The sequence below is a fragment of the Falco punctatus genome (assembly GCF_963210335.1).
Source record: "Falco punctatus genome assembly, chromosome: 10".
Taxonomy (NCBI): domain Eukaryota; kingdom Metazoa; phylum Chordata; class Aves; order Falconiformes; family Falconidae; genus Falco; species Falco punctatus.
The window spans coordinates 32,463,903-32,483,644 of record NC_137590.1 but is presented as its reverse complement, the minus strand read 5'-3'; the positions used below and the strand labels follow the sequence as shown (position 1 = coordinate 32,483,644).

General features: G+C 36.9%; 1 protein-coding gene across 5 annotated transcripts in view; it reads left to right on the top strand.

The window, feature by feature from the left end:
• Window positions 1-19,742, top strand: part of PIK3C2A (phosphatidylinositol-4-phosphate 3-kinase catalytic subunit type 2 alpha) — a 75,150-nt gene that overhangs the window by 26,889 nt on the left and 28,519 nt on the right. For 3 of the 5 annotated variants that reach the window (XM_080405467.1, XM_080405470.1, XM_080405468.1), the window contains exons 2-8: window positions 5,679-6,856; window positions 12,643-12,749; window positions 14,404-14,561; window positions 17,534-17,654; window positions 18,314-18,425; window positions 18,948-19,027; window positions 19,132-19,195. In XM_080405467.1, coding sequence (XP_080261593.1) covers window positions 5,765-6,856; window positions 12,643-12,749; window positions 14,404-14,561; window positions 17,534-17,654; window positions 18,314-18,425; window positions 18,948-19,027; window positions 19,132-19,195 — 1,734 coding nt within the window. In that variant the 5' untranslated portion in view covers window positions 5,679-5,764. The remainder of the gene's footprint in view (window positions 1-5,678; window positions 6,857-12,642; window positions 12,750-14,403; window positions 14,562-17,533; window positions 17,655-18,313; window positions 18,426-18,947; window positions 19,028-19,131; window positions 19,196-19,742) is intronic. The other 2 variants (XM_080405469.1, XM_080405471.1) reach the window with 1 other exon arrangement.

Genomic DNA, 19,742 nt, shown 5'->3' with positions numbered 1-19,742 from the left:
AAAATACGTGATCTATAGGTAGCTGTAGCTGCCTACCCAGAGATTTGACTGGAACATCATGACAGGTGCTTTCACCCTTTGTCTCTCTTGGAGCATTGATCAAAAAGTCAAGGTTCTACGGTTAAAGTATGTTGTATGTATCATTGTCTTTTGCACAGTGTCCTGGATGAAAATTAAATGGAAGAGTTCAGAAGTGTTTTTATAAGCACCAAAGCAGTCAAGGCTGGATTTTTCAAGGGATTTGTTGCCAATATTGAAAGACCTGCAAGCGTTCCTGGATGCTTCCTGTTCTACTGTTGAAAGCATCCTATTCTTACCTAGCTTGTCAAGAACAGAGGTTTTGACATGATTTTGAAGTTTCATTTACGTCTAAAAAGTGTAGTTTCACAGGTAAGAGATGCGGTCACTGGTCTCAGTACAGATGTTCAGGTATTTATGAGCTGAAGGATTTGAGCAAAACATAAATGAGTGCTGGTTCAGAGTTTGTGCTAAATTAAAAATTGTGCGTGCATTTAAGCTACTGAAACTGTATTTGAAGATTTTGGAGATGTGACCCAAACCAAAATGCGTTCAATCTTTTCGTTAAACTGTGTTAATCTCCTCTGTAAGGGGGTGATTTTCTTGCTAAGGAGTTTTCCTGCTGTGGCAAATGTCTTGCTATGAATTCCTTTCCAGATGATTAGTACTTTCCATAGTATATTACTGCTGCCTTTATTTGCTAAGTTTTCCCTGGTGTCCCATAAAACTGCGACCATCTCTGGTATGCAGGCAAGATTTGTTAATTCTTAAGTTAGCTATCATTTGATGTTAGGCAAATGCCTCAAATCTGATTTTTTTTAGTTAAAGGCAAAGTATTCATGGAGTTATTGTGAAAATTACAGTAGCTAGAGCTTCCTCAAAACAAGTGTATGTCAGGGCATAACTTTATAAGGAATGCAGGAAATGGTCTGACTTGTTATCATTGCTTCTGTATTTAGTACTTGGTCTCTAGGGAATTTATGTGCACTGATTTTACGATAACTATGAAGTATTTCTTAAGAATTAACAAATAATACGTTCTGTGCTTGTTTAGCAGTAGAATTATAAATAGAATGTTAAAAGCCTTGGGTCTTTTCAAGAAGTTGTGCAATTCATTTTAAGTAGAAAAGAATGTCAACATGTACGTGAGCAGATGATGAGATTACCTGTGCTCAAAGTAACAGGATTTATTTCTGATAAAATCATCCCTTGATCATTAAAATAGGAAACTAATTTCAGTTTTAGGAATCTCTGTTCTGGTAGACATGTAATGTCCTATATTGATTCTCCTAATTTTTTTTACCAAAAACCTATGAATTCCTCAGAAGAAAATTTCTTCATGGTTTCAGTTTTATATATTTGCTAGATTAGTGCACATGCAAGTATCTTTTTTTGTAAGCCTCTCTAAGTGAAAATCTAGTTTGAAATTTCTGTTCCATGCAGAGGCTTTGATCTGAAGGAGATGGTCAGACGTCTTGCTGTGCCTTGCTTCTTGACATTAATGAAGGTTTTTGATTGCATTTTAAACATTTTTTCAAAGAATGTTTTACTCCTTTGAAATAAAGTAACGAGCAGTACTCAAAATTACATAGCAATATACAGGTACTTGACTAAGCAAACCAACTTTGGACTCTAAACACATTTATTCAAAATTGCCACCAAGGAAGTGTTCCATGTAGGGTAACTCTGCTAGACTGGAGCCAGAGAAGGAGATCTGCAGACTTGTGTCTGATGACATCTGGTCAAATACTTAAAGAAAATACTGCTTAAAGTTGACTGAGTCTCACTGCAAGAGGCAGATCAGCTTTTGTAAAGGCTGTGGATAAATCAGGTGGTTGAGGTTTTTAGACATGATTTTAAAAGAACCACACAATATCAGCAAGTTACTGCTAGGGCAGTGTAAATACGGTGACTTTGTCTAAAGTATGAATTTGCCTATTTAATTTCAGATTTAGGTGGGAAGTGGTGTAGGAGATTGTTTTATCACTTGCAACTGAAGGTCTAACAGAAATTTGATTCTAATTTTCCTAAAAAAAAAAAAGCAGCATTTGAATGATTCTTTAAGTCTTTGCAAAGAGAGTTGTGCTTTTGAAGGTGAACAGAGTGACAGTTGAAAACTAATTATTACTGTTACTTTAAATAGCGGGCAGCAGTTGAGATGAGAACAATCCTGACTCTTCAAGGATTACTTCTAGGTCTTCCAATGACCTCCAGTTGTTGCAAACTTACTGTGAATTCCTACGGTGGGCTCAGTAATGGTTCAGGTGTCTGGTTTTCATGTTTCTGGGATTTGAATCGAGACATACTCTCCCGAGTGTTAAAGAGGCGTTCCCTGCTGATAGATGGTCCAAATGGAATTTGCCCTTTTTTGTAAATGTTGGAGAAGTTTAATTTCAGCTTGCTCTCTGCCTTTGAACTTCGATGCCTAATAAGTCACAAGTTCAAAGTGAAGCTGAACTTATGTGGAAATGTTAACTGTTGTGGTGTAGTTAGCATTTAAAAGTAGGTCTGTCTTTATTTTAATCATGTGTATGCCTAGGGAGCTTTTCTTCTGTTGTTTTATTGTGTGAATTTACTGCTTAAACTGGCATGCGGGACAAAGTTTTCCTAAAACTATTTCAACTTTTTCAGATTTTTTTTCAAACAGTCTGAAGTTAAAACCTGATTTTAAAACTGCAGTCTGCTTACAAAATTTATCAGAAATGTATACATTGATTTAGTTTTAGAAGTTTCCCAAGGCCAGGACTTAAATACAGCAATCACATTAAGTGTATGTATGCTGATGAGACTCTTGCAAAAATAAAATTTGACTTTTCACATAACCACCACTACTAATAATATTCCTTTTACTAGAGGTCACTGGATTTGTCAGTGCAAGTGTGCAGTCATACACTGACAAAAATGCAGTACTAACATGAAATTGTACAATAAACAAGCAGTTATTGAGCGATTGGGATTCTCTAGATGTTATGAATGAATGTGCTGCAGTGGCTGTGAACCATGTCTGAGTGCTGAGGAATGTATGTTTATCTGCAGTCATGACTTTGTGGAACAGTAACCTCTTGTGAGTAGCAGACTGCTTGGCGAGTATGGAGATCAAAGCTGTCGATTGCAGCGGAAAAATAAGGTTTTCTACTTTTTTTTTTTTAAGGAGCCAGAGTTGTTATATATAGTTACTTTGAAGACCATGTGATCTTGCTATTTTTTCCTTAAGAAAATTCACTTACCACTGTAACTATCAAGCAGCACCAGAATGCATTGATAATTTTCTTCAAAGTTGTAGCCCAGTTCTGAATAATCTCAGAAAGTATGATCTTACTTTAGATTTGTGAATAAAATTTAGGGAGAAAAAACCCGGCTGCTATTTGGAATCCTTAGACAACAGCAAGACTATGAAAACTGCACTTACCTCATGCTGCTGTTTCTTAGAAAAGCCAAGTGGGAATTACTGGGAGGACTTCATAAGTCAGGATGTTCTTGCATTTGAAAATTTGACATGGCAATCTTAACCAGCCGTAAGTTAACAAAGAGATCAAAGCCTGCCTGGATATCTAGGTAGTTGGAGCAGTTGGTGTAAAGCATACTAGACTTCTCATTAGGGTGTTATCTGTGGCTAGTAGGCTTAGACCAATTGCAAAATACTCAGTACATCTTTAGGAGAGTGTTTAGAATGACTGTCCTGCGAACAGGACAGTGAATAACCTAATGCTGTTGAAGACGACAGCTGTGCTGTAAACGGCACCAGGGATCTGCACTGTCTATAAAGGAACCCAGCGAAAGAAGTTTGGGGTTTGGTTGAGGGTTTTTTAATCTGTTCCCTGATTGGGTTCAACACTCAGCTTTGCAGATAGGCAGTAGGTGGGATAGGGCTTCTTCCTAATGGCAATATTTGCGGTTTTAATGAAAAACTCTGCAGTTTAGTATGTTATATGGAAAAGGATCTGTTGTTGGCTTTTTTCCATAGACTTTGTCTTTGTTGAATATAATTATCTCATGAAATGGATACATTACTGACTTCCAAAGTTCCTCCTTAGGACTTTATTCCCCAGGGCTTTATTTTGTGGCTTTAATGCTTTTATAGCTTTGTTAGTCTTTCACTGTTTTGGTCTTTATGAAGATACCCTCTTTCATTTAAATCTTGTCTTGGTACCTGTAATGTGAGTTCTGGTTTAATCTTGCTTTGTGAAGGGTTTCACCTGAATTTGTTTTCAGAGTCAGCTGAAATGTATAGAACCTCTTTTAAAGATGTCTGCCCTTCACAGTATAGTAAGCCACTGAAATGAACTAGGTAAGACCAGCCAAGCTTTTGTTTTAAAGAATTTAAAGAATCTGTTAGAAATCTGGTAAGAATCTTGCTGTGAATTCACCACGTAGACAGGAGTACAGCCAGTTTGTTCAAAGCACATCTCTGGTTTGGTTCAAGGGGGCGGGGGGGGGGGACCAAACCCAAAAAAACAAAACCCTTTTAAAGGGTGTGAATAGCAGGGAAGACAAAGACAGAATCTTTTCTCAGCTATTTAAATTATTTGCTGCAGAGGAAACTTTTCTGTTATGTAGATTTTGTAGAGATGGTTTACATCTCAAGGGCTCATCTAAGTTCAGTGAAACTGTGTTTTAATGAAGATTGCTGTTTATGTAAACCTCCTAGCAGAAACTCATTATTCATGATTTTTATCTTGCTAGTTGATATATATATATATATATATGCTGACTGTTGCTGGAAGACATCTTATCTCCTGTATTCAACTTTAACCTGGCTGTGTGTAAAAGCTGTAGAATAAAGTAGAAATAATATTGAAAAGTAACATAGTTCTTGTGGTAATCTCTTGTAAGATTATTTTAGTCAAGATGAATAGATATTGTGGTGAATATGGGAATTTGAATAATAGTACTGAGCATGAGATTGACATCTTAGATTTTTCCAATTTCTTGGTGCTGGCCTTTAGGCAAAAGTGACTTTCACAGTTTCTTCCCTTATTGTGTGGTGAATGAGGCTTCCTTTAAGGGGCTATTAAAGGGATTCCTTAATAAGCAGCTGTACTTAAATCACTTATCTTGCTTGTTCAAAAAATAGCATTTCGTAAGCATTACTTTCTTTTGTTTAGAGGCAATGGTATCTTTCCAATGGAAGGGAGGGCCTTCAGCATCATTATGACCATCACAGTCGTCGAATAGCAGTTTGATAGGCCTGTTTTTGTAATAAATTGAAGTAACACTGGAAGTTTTCTTGACAGTGTGCTTTATCAATGCTAGATATTTGTATAGTCTTTAGAATGATTTCTGCTTCTGATATTGAACCTGGCGAGATGGGCAGAATTGTTCAAATCTGTGAACAGTTAGGTATCTGAATGTTGCTTTTCTGTGTCTTAGGTTTGGTGGTGCAAAAGGAAACCAGGTAATTATCTCCTGGTAGGTACTAGTAAGAAGAATAAATCAGTCTCGGTTAATTCAAAGGCTGTGAAAGTAATTGTGTTGCTTTTTTTTTGTTTGTTTGTTTGATACCACCCATCCCACCCCTGGCCAAAAAAAGTTTCTAAAATTTTAAAATGTCCTGGGTTTCTGGAGAACACGTGCAACCTTGTCAGTTGGTGACGTATGACTTTGTAGTTCTCCCCATATGATCTCTTTTATGTGTTTCTAATGCTTCATTTCCTTTTCAGATCTGCTAAGTCTCTTCCGAAGCCAAGAGTAGACAACCAGTACAAGGGAAGTGTTGCTTCTTTAAGTGGATATCCGCTCTTGCGGTATGGCCCAGATATCCAGTAGCAATGGATTTAAACAGCGCTCATCACCTTCTTTGGCAGCTGCAAGGTCAAAAGATGTGGACAAAGAGGAGGCATTGCAGATGGAAGCTGAGGCATTAGCTAAGATGCAGAAAGAAAGAGGTGTAGCTGGTAATAAACAAACTTTTCATTCTTTAAGTAGCACCAGACAAAAAGCACAGACTCATAGCAAACAGGACCATGATCTCATGGTGTTTCCAGAGTCTGATGCCAAGAGCATGGAAGATAAACTAAGTACTGTTGACATAGAGAAGCTTACGCGTGCTGAACTAGAGAAACTGTTGCTGGATGACACTTTTGAATCTAGTAAAGTACCTACATTACCAGTAAGTCCTATTTTGAGCCCATCTGTGTCTTCACAATTTTATCTTGGGCCTACGAGTCAAAGAAGACAGTGGATGCCTGGGACACCAGCACCTGTGACATGCACTTTACCTCCTATTTACCCCTCAGCTTCTTACACAAAACAGACTGGTGTATTTCAGAATGGATTCCATCCAAGTATGTCCTCCTATCACTCTAGAGAACCTATTTATCTTGGTCTTCCAAGGCAGTTGCAATACATTTCATACCCACCGGCAGCTATTACACCTTTCCATCCACAAGGAAGCCTACCTATATATCCTCCCGTACCAGTACTTACACCAGAAATGGCAAAGGTATTTGACAAAATTGCAAGCACCTCAGAATTTCTGAAAAATGGGAAGTCAAGCACAGACTTGGAAGTGACTGCTATAAAGTCTGCAGTTTCTAACCTACCACCCTCGGAAAGCTGCAGGGATGTTAGTAAATTTGATTGGTTAGACTTGGATCCTCTAAGTAAACCGAAAGTGGATAGTGTGGAGACTTTAAATGTAGAGAATGATGGAGAGAGGGCTTTGAGTATGACTGCTGAAGATCCATGGGATGCTGTGCTGTTAGAAGAGAAGCTGTTAGTAACTTGTCATCTGGAAAGAAAAGTAAATGGAAAATCATCTGGAGCAACAGTTACGAGGAGCCAGTCCTTAAACATGCGAACAACTCAACTTGCAAAGCTACAGGGCCAAACATCACAGGTATGTAAATAATTATTTGTAAGTTGCAGTATAATAGTAAAGATTAATCACAGTGTTTAGAGACACTGTAAGGTCTGGATTTATTTATATATTTACTTGGCTTGAGCAGTGTCCAAATAGTGTGATGTTAATGGTGTGTGTATGTATGTATTAATGATACTCAGAAAACTGAACATTACTACTGAACTAAATCCCAAAATAACTCTAGTCTTGTGTAATCTTTCCGCATTTACTGAGGAAGCTGGTGTTTTTCAGCACACCACAAACAAATGGAAATAATCATTAGAACAATTCAGTATTTAAATTATGTTGATAAACATTTAAATTAATGAGCAATTCCCATGATACTGCACCATAAAAAGATACAAAGTTAGACACTTAAAGCTTTATCTTGAGCAGCCTTGATCTCAGATTTTGGCAGGGGGGGGAAGAAATAAAATTTTTTTTGCCTTTTACTAGAATCTGTCAACTTTTTTTTATATATAAAAAAGTTAGAATAGAAAGATAAGTGGCATAGTGAAAACTATTTTCTGTACTCCCAGTATCACTTGCAGTCTTTCATAGGACCACTGCAACTTTTTCGTAGGTAGAAAGCTTTCTACCTGTGCAGGAGTACTGGAGATCCTGCAAGTGAACATTTTGGTTATATTATCCTGGAAGGTCAGATGCCTGTCGGGTCAGAAACCCTGCACTTCTGTTCTGGAAGAAGGAAGACCATCTTTGTGTGATATTTTTATCAGGCAGGGCAAAAGGCTGACTTCTGCTCCAGGATCAGGATTACTTTCATAAAACTTTCAAGACAAAAATGTCAACAGAGGCTTTAGTTACGATGCTCATCATTTTTGTACATTGAGCACATGCAATGTGTAGCAAAACTAAACCGTAAAGCAGATGATCAATACCGTCGCAATCTCATCTGGTTAATGATGCCCCCGTTAAGTGCATCCTACCCTTTTCCAAGTCTAGTGAATGACTATGGATTATTTACCTATTCCTATCCTTTAAAATTCTTTCTGTGATAATTTCATCATAAACCAAGATGTTACATTTTTAAGTATTAGTCACGTCACTAGAAAGTGAATGTGAATACTTTGTATTTTTATTTTTTGATAGGGAGAGTACAGAGACTGAAGAAGTCTTCAGTGGAAAAGTTAAAACCCTGGCAGGGGTGATAATCGCAGGAAAAAATGTATTTGTAGGAACTGATCGGAAGGTAAAAGATTTGTTTGCCTTGGAGACTTTGGATGGCAGCTGTTTTGACTCTTAGGTCTTGTCTTTCTAGGTGTTTTAATAGGCCAGGGACATGCCATAAAAAACAACTGGTATCGGGCAAGGATGTTTTCCACATTGCTCCCCTAATTCTTCCTCCCCCAAGCTGAGCAAGGGTGTTTTTTTTTTCTCAGAAAAAGGAATATTTCACTAGACTTTGGCTTAGAGCTGTCTAAATGGTTATTGAAGTGAAATTTTTGGCTCCTCTTTTGAAGGTTTTCCTGTTGTTTTTTTTTTTTCTGGGCTAGCTTTCAGATGCTGGCAAAAGTTTAATAGAAGGCCAGTGGCGAAGGACAAAAAAAACCCCATAAACCCAAAAAATCCCTTTACCTTTGTCTTTAAGGGATTGCATTTTTAACATACATGTGTGAAGATCTTTAGTTAAACTTGGATTTTATTTTTTCCACTCACTGCTGAGCTGTGATATGTGAACTTGGTTATTTCCTAGTATTTGGAAAGGTGTGTAAATTTGGGGTCTACAGCAGTTTGCTGCTTCAGTTTGTCATGCTATCTAGTGATGTGTTTGTAAGTTTTCCAGTGGTGTTTGGTTTGTTGTAATGAAACCATTAACTACAATAGCTAGATTATATTGGATCGGTGCTTCTGAGGTGTTGTCTGTAGAAAGTAGTATTTGACTGTTGCTGAATGAAGTATGTTTTTATAGATTCCAGGGTTTTTTTCAAGAATGCAGGATTTAAAAAGGTCTCTTCTGTTCATCAGGCCCAATCCCATGCTATTTGTGGATCACATGTTAACTGATTCATGTAATACTTAAGCTCTGCCTTCACGTGGTGTTTTCCTCCTGCTACTTTTGACTGTTCTAGCCCCTCGCAGTCCTCATCAGTCATCTGATTTTCAGCAGAAATGCATTCATAACTAGCTCTTACCAAATGTCCTTAACAGGATGGAACAGCAGGTATTTCAGGTAAAGAACCATTTTGATGTTCACCTCAACATGTTACAAGAGACACTGACTTTCTGTCAGGTTTCGTTGCAAGCTCTGTGTGATACTCTTTGCTGTCACTTTTTTTTGAAGATGACTTACAAGAATTTTAGCGCTCTGTGTGAGAGCACAGTGTACCACGTGTGTGCCATGTATGGTGGCATACTACACCCTCGTTACAGGTAGGGGTATTCTGCTTGATACAGTCTTCCTGCATTTGCTTTATTCATGATGCCTTCACAACAGCACTTACTGATCCCATAGTTGGTATTTCTGATTTTCTTAAGCCACCAGCTTTTTCAAACAAGTTCTTAATTTATAGCAGAGTCCTGCAGTGGATGCCCCATTGAAGGTTCAAGATCTACTTCTCGCTTGTGCTCCTCCAGTCTGTGGTTAAACAGTTTTGGCATAATACTCCAGTTCTAGTCTGGATTATAATACAAGACTGTAAGTTATCACCAGGGTTATTTCTGCTGCTTGTGCCGTTATTAAAGAAGATAATAGGTAGATTTAAAGAGAGTCTTTCAAATGGATATCCTTTCAACATAACCTGTGGCTTCTGCTTTATCTTCTGTCCATCCTGTGCTGCTACTTTATTTTCTAGCTTAAGTAATTTTCCATCTGGTGGTATAGTAGGGAGCTGAGTTATGTAGCCTCTTTTTGACAGTTCGCTTGTATCTTATGCCATTTACCGACAGGTATATATTTCCTTCAAAGGATGTAAGTCTTGCATCCTAACTAGTCTGGATCATTCTTTTCCCCCCTGAATAACCCAGTTTCACTGACCCTTTAAACGAAACTATTAGTAAAAAATCCTAGTCATATAGATTCTAACATACTATATTTAATCTCTTGAATCAACAGATTGCTTTGAGTTTTGCCTCATATTTGATGAAGTATCTATATATTCAGTATTCCCCTTTAAACACTTCAGTGTTTGTGCCTCTCCTATCTGAAAGCAGACGCAAAGATCATCAGTTTGTCCTATTTTAGGTGGTGTTTTCTCTAGCTTTCCTCTCCACAGAGCTGAAGAGTCTTGTGGCCTTATGTACTCGTAGGATTTAATTTACTTAATTAACTTGGCTTCTGGTAAATTACTGAGTTTGGGTTTTTTTTTTTATTGTTAAGAGTAATTGTTTTTGCAGGCTGTACTGAACTATTTATTTAGTTTGGCCTGAAGTCCTTTCTTAAAAGTTATTTCCTGCTTGACTGATAGCTTTTGTACCCCTTAGATTTGCTCATCTGGAAGTTAAAGAAATTCAAATCTTACTTGTTCAAAATTCTAATCATCTGAGTACTATGTATTTTAAGTAGATTTCTTAGTTTGTCAAAGCTTATCCTTCTGAAATACTTCCAAAAAGTAATCAAAAATTAGTATTGAAATTAAACTATAAAAGCAGGAAGGAATTTAGTGTTCTTAATATTCCAGCAGGTAATTTCCAGCAATATATATGTGTAATAACGTAGGTTTTTCTCCTTTGCCAAATATGACCCGAGGTCAACTATGGGTAACTAAATTAACCTTTTTTTTTTTTCTCCTTTGCTCATTATATGAGATTTTTTTGGCAAAGCTTACATGTATACAAATGGCCTGTAGTTCCCTAAACTTTGAATTTAACAGTAGAATAACCTGCAAATTTTGCTGTAAATAATTCAAAAGTGTCACATAATGGCATAAAGTGGCAATGTTGCATCACTGGTGTGATTTTTAAGTAATCCCCTTGCTTTTATACTCTGGTTAGAGTTGCAGAGTACTTTGAGTACTTGATTGTAGTGTTACTTAACTTCAAGAAGAGTTCTTAAACAGAGAAAACTTAACATTTGTATAGCCACCTTCTTGATTTGAAATGATTGGGTTCTGTGTGGAGTGCTGACTAGCAGTTCATTGAATCCTTATGGGAGGTGTTTACCTTTGACTTGGTATGTTACCTTCCTGTTCCCTTGTATGATCTTTTTGTTTTGTTATTGTGTAATTGCTTGAAGAAGGCATGTACTAGGTACAATTGCACAGGTTTGTCAGCAAGTCTGGTGCAGTTGCCCAGAAGTATTTTTATGTTACAGAACTTGTCTGAAATGTTAGAATAAAAGAACCTTTCTAAATTTTAGTCATTTTACGTGCCTCTGAATCTCATTGCAGGTTTTCTGACTTCACAGCTTCCTGCTCCTAATGGCTAATCCCCAATTACATAGAATTTATCCTTTTGAACTGATCATGAAACCAGTATTTTAGCTGAAATAACTAGGTTTAAATGTGATTCAAGTGGCAATTACAGGTTGCATGTATTATCCCTTCCAAGTTTATGCTATACTGCTTGAACAAGTTTGAGGAAAAAAAAAATCCTAACAGAAAAAGACCTGATGTTACAATTTGACCCCTTTTCTGAGATGGTCTAATTTGACTATATTGTCTGATATGCTGTAATGAAATTAGATGCTTGGCTAACTTTGTCAGTTAATAATAAATAACCCACATACTAGTTTTATTCATGTTTGAAATCGTAATTAATAGTAATGCTTTTCAGAAAACCATAGGGCCATCTCCCTTTTTTTCTTTTTTTGCTCCTTTTTTTTTTTTTTTTCTCCCCTGGACCCATGGGTGGGTGTATTAAAAACTTCTGTAAGCCTTGCAAAAAAGCACTGGGTGTAAAATGTAACTGGTCAGAAGTCTTTATCCTTTATGCACAGTGACCCTGGGTTGGATGTGAGCAAACTCTTCAGAATCTATTTATTCCAGGGAGCGTTTCGCTGGAGTTCCATGAATGCTTCGGTGGAGGCTGTTAGACTACAGATAACTGAGTTCCATCTCAGCCCCACTGGCTGCCCCAGCTGCTTTCTCCCTTTTGCTTACACTAGCATTTGTATGGCTGTATTTTGAATTGGATCGGAAACAGATACAGATTAAAAACTGCTGCAGGGTTTTTCATTTGTGGTTGGTTTTTTGTTTTTAAAGCTTACTAGATTTTTGTTACTTGAAACTGAAGTTCCTTAGCAATTGTTTCTTAGATGAGATGCTTCAAAGATGTGGTTTACATTTTTGGGAGCTGGCACGTGTGTACGGCATAAGGGATTAAAACAGCAGTAACTTGATACCATGAGATCGGTTCAGAGTTTAGTGTTCTGAACACTGCTTCCTTCCGGTGTACAATTTATCTTTTCCTGCTTTGTAGGAAAAGGTAATCATGGGCAGAACTGATGTGTAGCGGTTCTTTCTGGGACTGTACTGAAAGCTGAATCGCACAAGTGGCGGAAAAACCATTTGTTTGTCTTCCTCCTCTGGTTCAGCAAAACCTAGCCACGTTCTAATGCAACAGGTCACTGCTGGGAGCTTGGGAACTGTTATATTTGCAACTTTGTTACCTGATAATGATGCTGTCAAACTACCTTCTGTAAAGGAGTCACTGGTCCGGCAAACCTTAACTGTTCAACTTAATTATATACATTTTTTTTCTCCTTATAGAAGTAGACCTAAAGCTAATAGTAAACTTCAGACTTCTGAAAAATCTGTAGTCTACATGTGGCTTTGCTGGCTATAGGAGTACATTTGCAGCTATTTAAATACTGTTTTATCTTTGAGTTGCAGAAAGACAATGGGACCACTGGCATGCTGTCAGGAAACGTGCTTCTCCAAGAAATTGAAGGGCAGAATCAAGAACTGTCAGCTTTTTCTCAAGCAATTACAAAGTAAGAAATTACTGAACACAAATTAGCTTTCAGAAGGAAAAAGAAAAGCTAAGTAACTAATTCTCTGTTAGATTGACAGAGGCAGCTTTTTTTTTTTTTTGCTTGATGGGGCAGTTTTCAGTATGTATCCTTTTCCTTTTTCTAATCCCAGTTTTTCCTGGATTTGTCTTGTTTTCTAAAAAATGCAACAGAATTGTGAAGGTGTTCAGTACTTTTGGATTATTATGTGTCATCTTTATTCTTTTGGTCCTGTAACTTTCCTCTCAGTCTTCCTTGTTTTTGTAATACTTTATCATCAAACTATTTTTTTCTGTGTAGTCTTCTGTCTTTTTTTAATACAATTTATTTCGAAAGAATTTGAAGTCTTTCTTAGCTGATGCATCTCACTAAATCCTGTAACTTCAACTTTCTAACCCTTAAATGCTTTCATTATTTTGCTTTCACAACTGGAATTCTGTAAGAAATAAACTTGTTCCTGCTTTGTTCAGGTGGTGAAATTTCTCGACGGTCTTAGCAAATAAGATGGGACTTAATCAACCAGAATTCTCCTTTATTGTTTGGTTACTGCCATGGCTTAATGAGAAAGTTTTTTTAAAAAAAAATTTCTTCTGTTTTCCTAGAGAAGACAAACTAGGTGTCTTGCCTTTTTCCCCCCTCTCAAGATCAAAATCCAAGAAATAATGGGGGGAAATAGCTGCTATCCTTCAAATTAAGATCTCTACTTTTTAATACAGGAATGTTTACAAAATGGAAGGAAACTCCGTAAACCCAATGATAATTCTTATACCTGTGAAACTTACCGATGAACAAGTCAAAGCTCGCATAAAATAGGCTTGTTGCAACAGTTTATAGTTGATCTGGTTGTTGCCCTTTCTTTCAAGACTCAGTGCTTAAAATGCTGATGGATTCTTGACTGGACAAGCGAGAGGGATTCCTTTTTTCTATTCATGCTGTTGTCGGTAATCAAGATGATGAAATAGATGACCATTATAGATGAGTTCTGTTCTTAATCTCCTATAATAATACTACAATATTGGCAGAAGGCTAAGGTTAGATTATTTCATCCTTTTTAAATAGCAGCTATTAAAAACTAAAAGCCAGCATCAAAGTACTGCCTGTTCATTAGTAGGTGAATGTTTTATACTGATAGTGTCCTAAATAGAAGCCTTTTCCTTAATTTAGGCCTCTTTCTTAACTTCTACTGTTTGGAATAACTAACTTCTGTATAGTATCTAAGTTCAGATTAGACTTCCAAAAACTGAAATGTGTAAAGAGTTTTGTGGTCTTTTGTGCATAAAAGAAGTACTTTTTAAAAATTAATTTTTAGTAAATGCTGTGGATTATCCTTTAGACCATTTTAGAGCGTAGCTTCTACAGAAGCTGGATGTGTCCTGTAAGCATTGACCTATTAAATATTTTAAGCTACATAGGAAAAAAACCCCTAGCTTATAGTCAGACACATTTTCTAACTACTACTTGTATAAATACTGTGGGCAGTGCTCTGTTGAGAGCAAAAAACTAAATGGTGTTTTGTACATACAATTTTGGTAAAAAGCTAGTCTTTACTGTTCTGGCTTGTGGTTATTACTGTGTTGTTTTGCTGTAGCCTTAGACTTATCCATTCCAATGTTTCATAAACCTTCTCTACTTTCAGATTGAGGACCAAGTTTCCTTACACTAATTGGCAAACAAATCCGGGCTTTGTGCTGAGTCCAATCATGCTGCAAAGAAGTATAAGTGGGGAGAGTGCCAGTATCAAGGTTTCTATAGAAATTGAAGAATTCCAGCAACCAGTAACTTTTACGTGTGATGGTATGTTGCTGCTTTTTAAATTGGAGTTTGTTGTAAGGCTTAGAATGGTGGGTTAAGACTGTACGCTCAGTCTAGGCCAACGCCTTTCAGGTTGTGTAATCCCCGGGGGCTCGGGTGCGTGGATTGCTTGTGGGGAATGGGGAAAAGGTAACTGAAGAAAGAACCGAATTCTGGGTCAGTGTCCATCAGAAGGTATTTAAAACCTGTTAAAAGTGAAACCTTTTTTTTTTTTTTGTAAAAGGAAAGCTGAGCAAACCAAAAGCACTATTCTATCCACAGCTGGGAATGTTAAAACAGTTTTTTCAAGAGTTTGACCTACTTTATGGTAATTGAGGGGACAATGACACCAGGACTGAGACTATTAACTTTCAATTGAATTTTTTATTTCAACACTCTAACATGTGTTTAAACTCTTGCAAGCTATCTAAAAATTTAGACAAATGGCTGTTGGGAAGTATGAATAAACACTGAATTTACCTATTACTTCAATGTATGCTTATGAACACAAACACTAAACTAATACTGTTGTGATAGGCCACAACTAGGTGGCCCAGTTCTGTGGGTAACTGGGAGTATTAGTTTGCGGTGGGACTCTTAGGTTTGTCTTGTTCTTGTACATAAACTTATTCTTTGTGCAGTCTTGACTGTACAGCATATTTGTATTAAAGGCAGTAACTCTGGATGCTGCCAACTTGTGACAGTTCTTGGTGATAAAATAAGTCAGTTAATGTACCTCAGGAGCAACTTACATTTTAGCCTCTATACTGTTGTGACCTCTTAGCCCTTATAAGGGTTCCCATTCCCAGACCATGTCTGCTAGTAGTGGAGCTATGCTGTGGTGGTTTTTTATCATGTGGTTCATTATCTGTTAACACTGTAGATGCTTTAGTCAGTTGTTCTCAAAAGATAGGAAGTTGCTCTATTATGCTTAAACTAGCTGTTCTATTGGAAAAGCTCTCAGGGCACAAGAGTTTTCAATTGTGACTTAATACTCCTTCATTAGGAAATGAGGTGCACTGTAAGTGTAGCCTAGGAAGTGTTTTTGCTCTTAATCTGTAAGATGAAGATTATTTTCCTAATATTATAGGATTAATCCTTGCCTACAAAAGGCTTTGGTAGCGTAAGTACAATGTTACGGCTTCAACCCTTAATTTCTAGAAGTTTTGTGAATACCTTGGAATGTGTTTTGTGTTGTAGCCCCACGTATCTTATTCTTTGTGCTTTCTGCTTTCTTTCTGATGCTAAAACTAATCACAAACTACTACTTTCACTGGCTATGGAAGACAAGTATCTGTAGCTCATATGTGACTAGTAATAGACATATTTAAAGTTACTCTTCCTTTAATTCCTTCTCTTCTTGATCAAATTGTTGCATACCTTAACATTGTAATGCTAGAACTGCTTTAGTATGGCTTTCAGTCTTGCAGTTCAGAAGGAGCTGCAGCCTTCCAGAGTTCTGACAGTTCCACGTGTAGAAAGGACCCAGAAGGGAAACGGATAACCTTTAGAGCTTATTTGGGTATGCCTATTCATTTTGCACTTGTTCATTAGATTTTACATAGAAGTACAAATCTACCTGAGCCATCGCTGCATTGTCAGCAAGGAATGAATATCTTTCAACAAAACAGAGGGTGGGGAAAAGTTGGTAACATTATCTTTGTGTTACTTGACTAGGCTTTGCAGGGCTCAGACCTGTGCCGATGCAGCCTGTGACTATAGCCTATAAACTGTTCCTGCATCTTTTTTCTCTATCAACCACCGTATTTTCTGCTGAAAGTAGTACAGCAGTTTCACTGTAGATTAATAACTTAAATAGTCTTAATGAGTTAGTGTTTCTGAGTTCATACTACTTATCGTTCCTTGTTCTTGAATTCCACATACTTGTTCTTTCTATGCCATCAAATACCTCGGTGCTTGTAATAATTAATCATCTGTTAATGAGATGAAGCACTTGTGTTACCTTGCAGAAAATATTATTTTAGTATTATTTCTGTATACACCATGGTAGTAACATTTCTTTCTTAAAAGAAGAATTGGGGAAACTAGGAAGGTCGCTGGAGGGGAAAAACCCCACCCTGAAGGTACTGATGAAAAATTAAAATGCTTGTATACAGTGTTTTTTGCAGAATGTTGAGGCAATCTAGTGACATTGTTTGCGAATGTTTTAAAGTGGAAGATCAGAAACTAGGTAGGTGAGAGGTAGAGAACATTTTGTACTTAAAACACTGGTGTTAAAATATACCTCTGTATCTTTTTGTCAGTGACAGCTAGTGGCTGTAGGGGAATGGATTTTGGGTTTGGCTGGTATTATTTCTGTTGCTGTGTAGTTGCTGAACGGAGGAGAGACAGTTTTCAAAAAAATGCTTGGAGCCTGATGTGAAAGTACTGATAGTTAAGAGTTGCTTTTTGCAAAGGCTTGGTGATGCTTAGTGAGATCTGATCTGTACAGTATGGAAACTGCCCTAGACAAATGGAAAGTAAAAGAAAGGATTATCAGTACAGTTTACCTCTGCTACAGCTGATACTTCCTCAGAAGCAGAGCAAATAGAGAAGTTCAATTTTCAGCTCTTCGGATAGTGATTTTTAAACTTCAAGCAGCTCCAGGGTCACTTACCTACTTGAAGTCTGTGCTAAATAAGGCAAATCTGTAATTAAAAAAGCTATTGTCATATAAAAACTCCTGGAAAACAAGACTGCGGGCTGTTTCTGTGCTTTTGGTCAAGTGACTGCAGTATATCAGTAATTTTTTAAAAAATACTGATTTCTTCAATTACAGGCAGGTTTTACAACAATGCCTTTCTTTGAGGAAAAAAAATTGAAGATCAAACTATGAAACTTAGGATATTATAGAAGCATAAGTCTTTACTACAAGTATAAAAATACAATTAAATTACTAGTTTGAGTGAGCATAGGTTAATATAACTTGCTATAGATTTGTATTTTTAACTTTTAGATGTAATTTTTTTAAACAGTGAGTTCCCCTGTTGAGCTTATAATAATGCAGGCGCTTTGCTGGGTGCATGATGACTTGAATGAAGTGGACATTGGCAGCTATATCCTGAAAGTCTGTGGCCAGGAAGAAGTTTTACAGAAGTAAGAAAACTCTTTTTCATTAATACTTAATTTCATGCTTTTTCATGGCACAGTTACTGGGAAGTATATTTTTAACAAATAAATGTGTGAAAGCGGAGATGTTAAAAACATTGAGTCACACTTTACACAAAGATCAGAAGTCTTTAGAGTTGCTCTGGGATACAGCAAGTTAGAGTCTCAGCATCTTCCTAGAAATCTGTTCTAAGCTGACATTACTGTGTTGAATGCAGGGTTCTTTTAGATGCAGAATTCTAGAGCATTTCTGTAATGGATGTTGTAGTTTTTGGCTGCTCTTCAAATCCCAGCAACCAGGAAAAAAAAAAAACTACTGATGAATTCTAATAATCTGGAATAATATGTGATTGTTTTGGGTTTTTTTCCCCCAAAACTTAATGGTTTAGAAATCTGCATTAATTTTTTAGGTTAAAATATTTGGTGTCACCATTAGCCATGGTAGCTAAGAGCTGTAGCAAAAGTATAGGTATCTGTAATAATGTATTAAAGCTTCTGCAGAAGTAAAAATCAGATCAAGCAGTATGGTACAGAGCTGGATTCACCATTTCCTTGTTTTGAGCCAACAGGTTGCCTTAAACATGTCATGTGAGTTTTTAAGAACACTGCATAGTTTTGGTGTAACTATAGCTTTCTTTGTTTAACAGTAAGCACTGTGTTGGAAGTCATGAATATATTCAGAACTGTCGGAAGTGGGATACAGAAATCAAACTGCAGCTCTTGACCCACAGTGTAATATGCAGAGATCTAGCACGAACAGTAAGTACAGCAGCAATGTAAATCTTCAAGAGGCTGGGAGTTTGCATCAGGGTTGATGGATCTGAGGGTGTAAGCTCTTTGTGGTGTTAACAAAGCATTGGGTCTTCTTGGTGTTGGGAATTGTGTTCTTTACTGAGAGGGAATGACATACATACTGAATTTTTGCAAGGCAAATTAAGTATGGGTAATATCTCTTATTAGACCAAGTACTATAGCTGGAAAAAGTATGCAAGCATTAGGACTAAACTTGAGGCCTGAAAGAAGCAACAAGTTTCAGAGTTAAATAGATGTTTTGAACAGTTTTTTTACTTTAATTGGATATGGCACTCAATTGCTGTTTCTTCCCTCTGTTCCAATGTGTATCTGTTTTGTAGGCTATTAGTTAGTTCTTTTCCCCTTTGAAGAGTTCACCTTATATCTTTCATTACTAATGCCTGTGGAATAGAAGGGGAAACTTCTAAAACAGTATTACAAATTATAGAAAGGTGAGAACTGGACTTGATATCTCATATTTTATTGCAGGAAGATGATGACAGCACACCCATACATCTAACCAAACACCTCTACAAGGTAGAAAAGCCTTTCAGAGAACCTATTATAAGGTAATGTTATGTGGTTATTTTAGTAATCGAGCCTGCTGCTGAGTTTCTGACTGGGGTTATATTACGCTCTTGCACTTGAGTTCAATAACTACTATTTCTTGCAGGTCTTCTATTGAAGAGCTTCTTGATGTGTATCAGAAGCAAGTCAATATAGCTCTTAAAAATGAGGTAAGTCCTCGTAAATTATTGCTGAACTAAAAGTAGCATGAGAAATTTTAATAATGAGATAGTTGGGGGGGGGGAAAGGCTTGCAGGTGTTCTTGGGAAAACTGATTTGAACAAGCTGTCAAATGTAAAATTGGAATAATGGATTTTTAGATTACTGCTTTTTTCTTGCTAACTGATGATTACTTAATCATCACAATTCTTAATGTATCTTCCAAGTCCTGGGGGTGCAAAATAACCTTTTCCTCAAAAATGTTGGAAGAGATTAATTTAGGGGAATAAGCAAAATCCTGAATCATGACTGCACCCACTGTTGAGCCATGAATGAATATTAGTAACAGGAAAAAATCTACAAAAGTGAGCAGTAACAGTTGTGTTCAATGGGAGTTGAAACTGAAGCACGTTTGCAACATACAAGTAAGTTTTTACACAAAGTGTAGTAACATCTCATTCTGCACTACTGGATTAATTTAAAATACACTGTCGAAACCATTGTCAATTTCAGTGTATGGCAGGTAGCTTAAAACAGCTTGCATGTGGAATAGTTGGG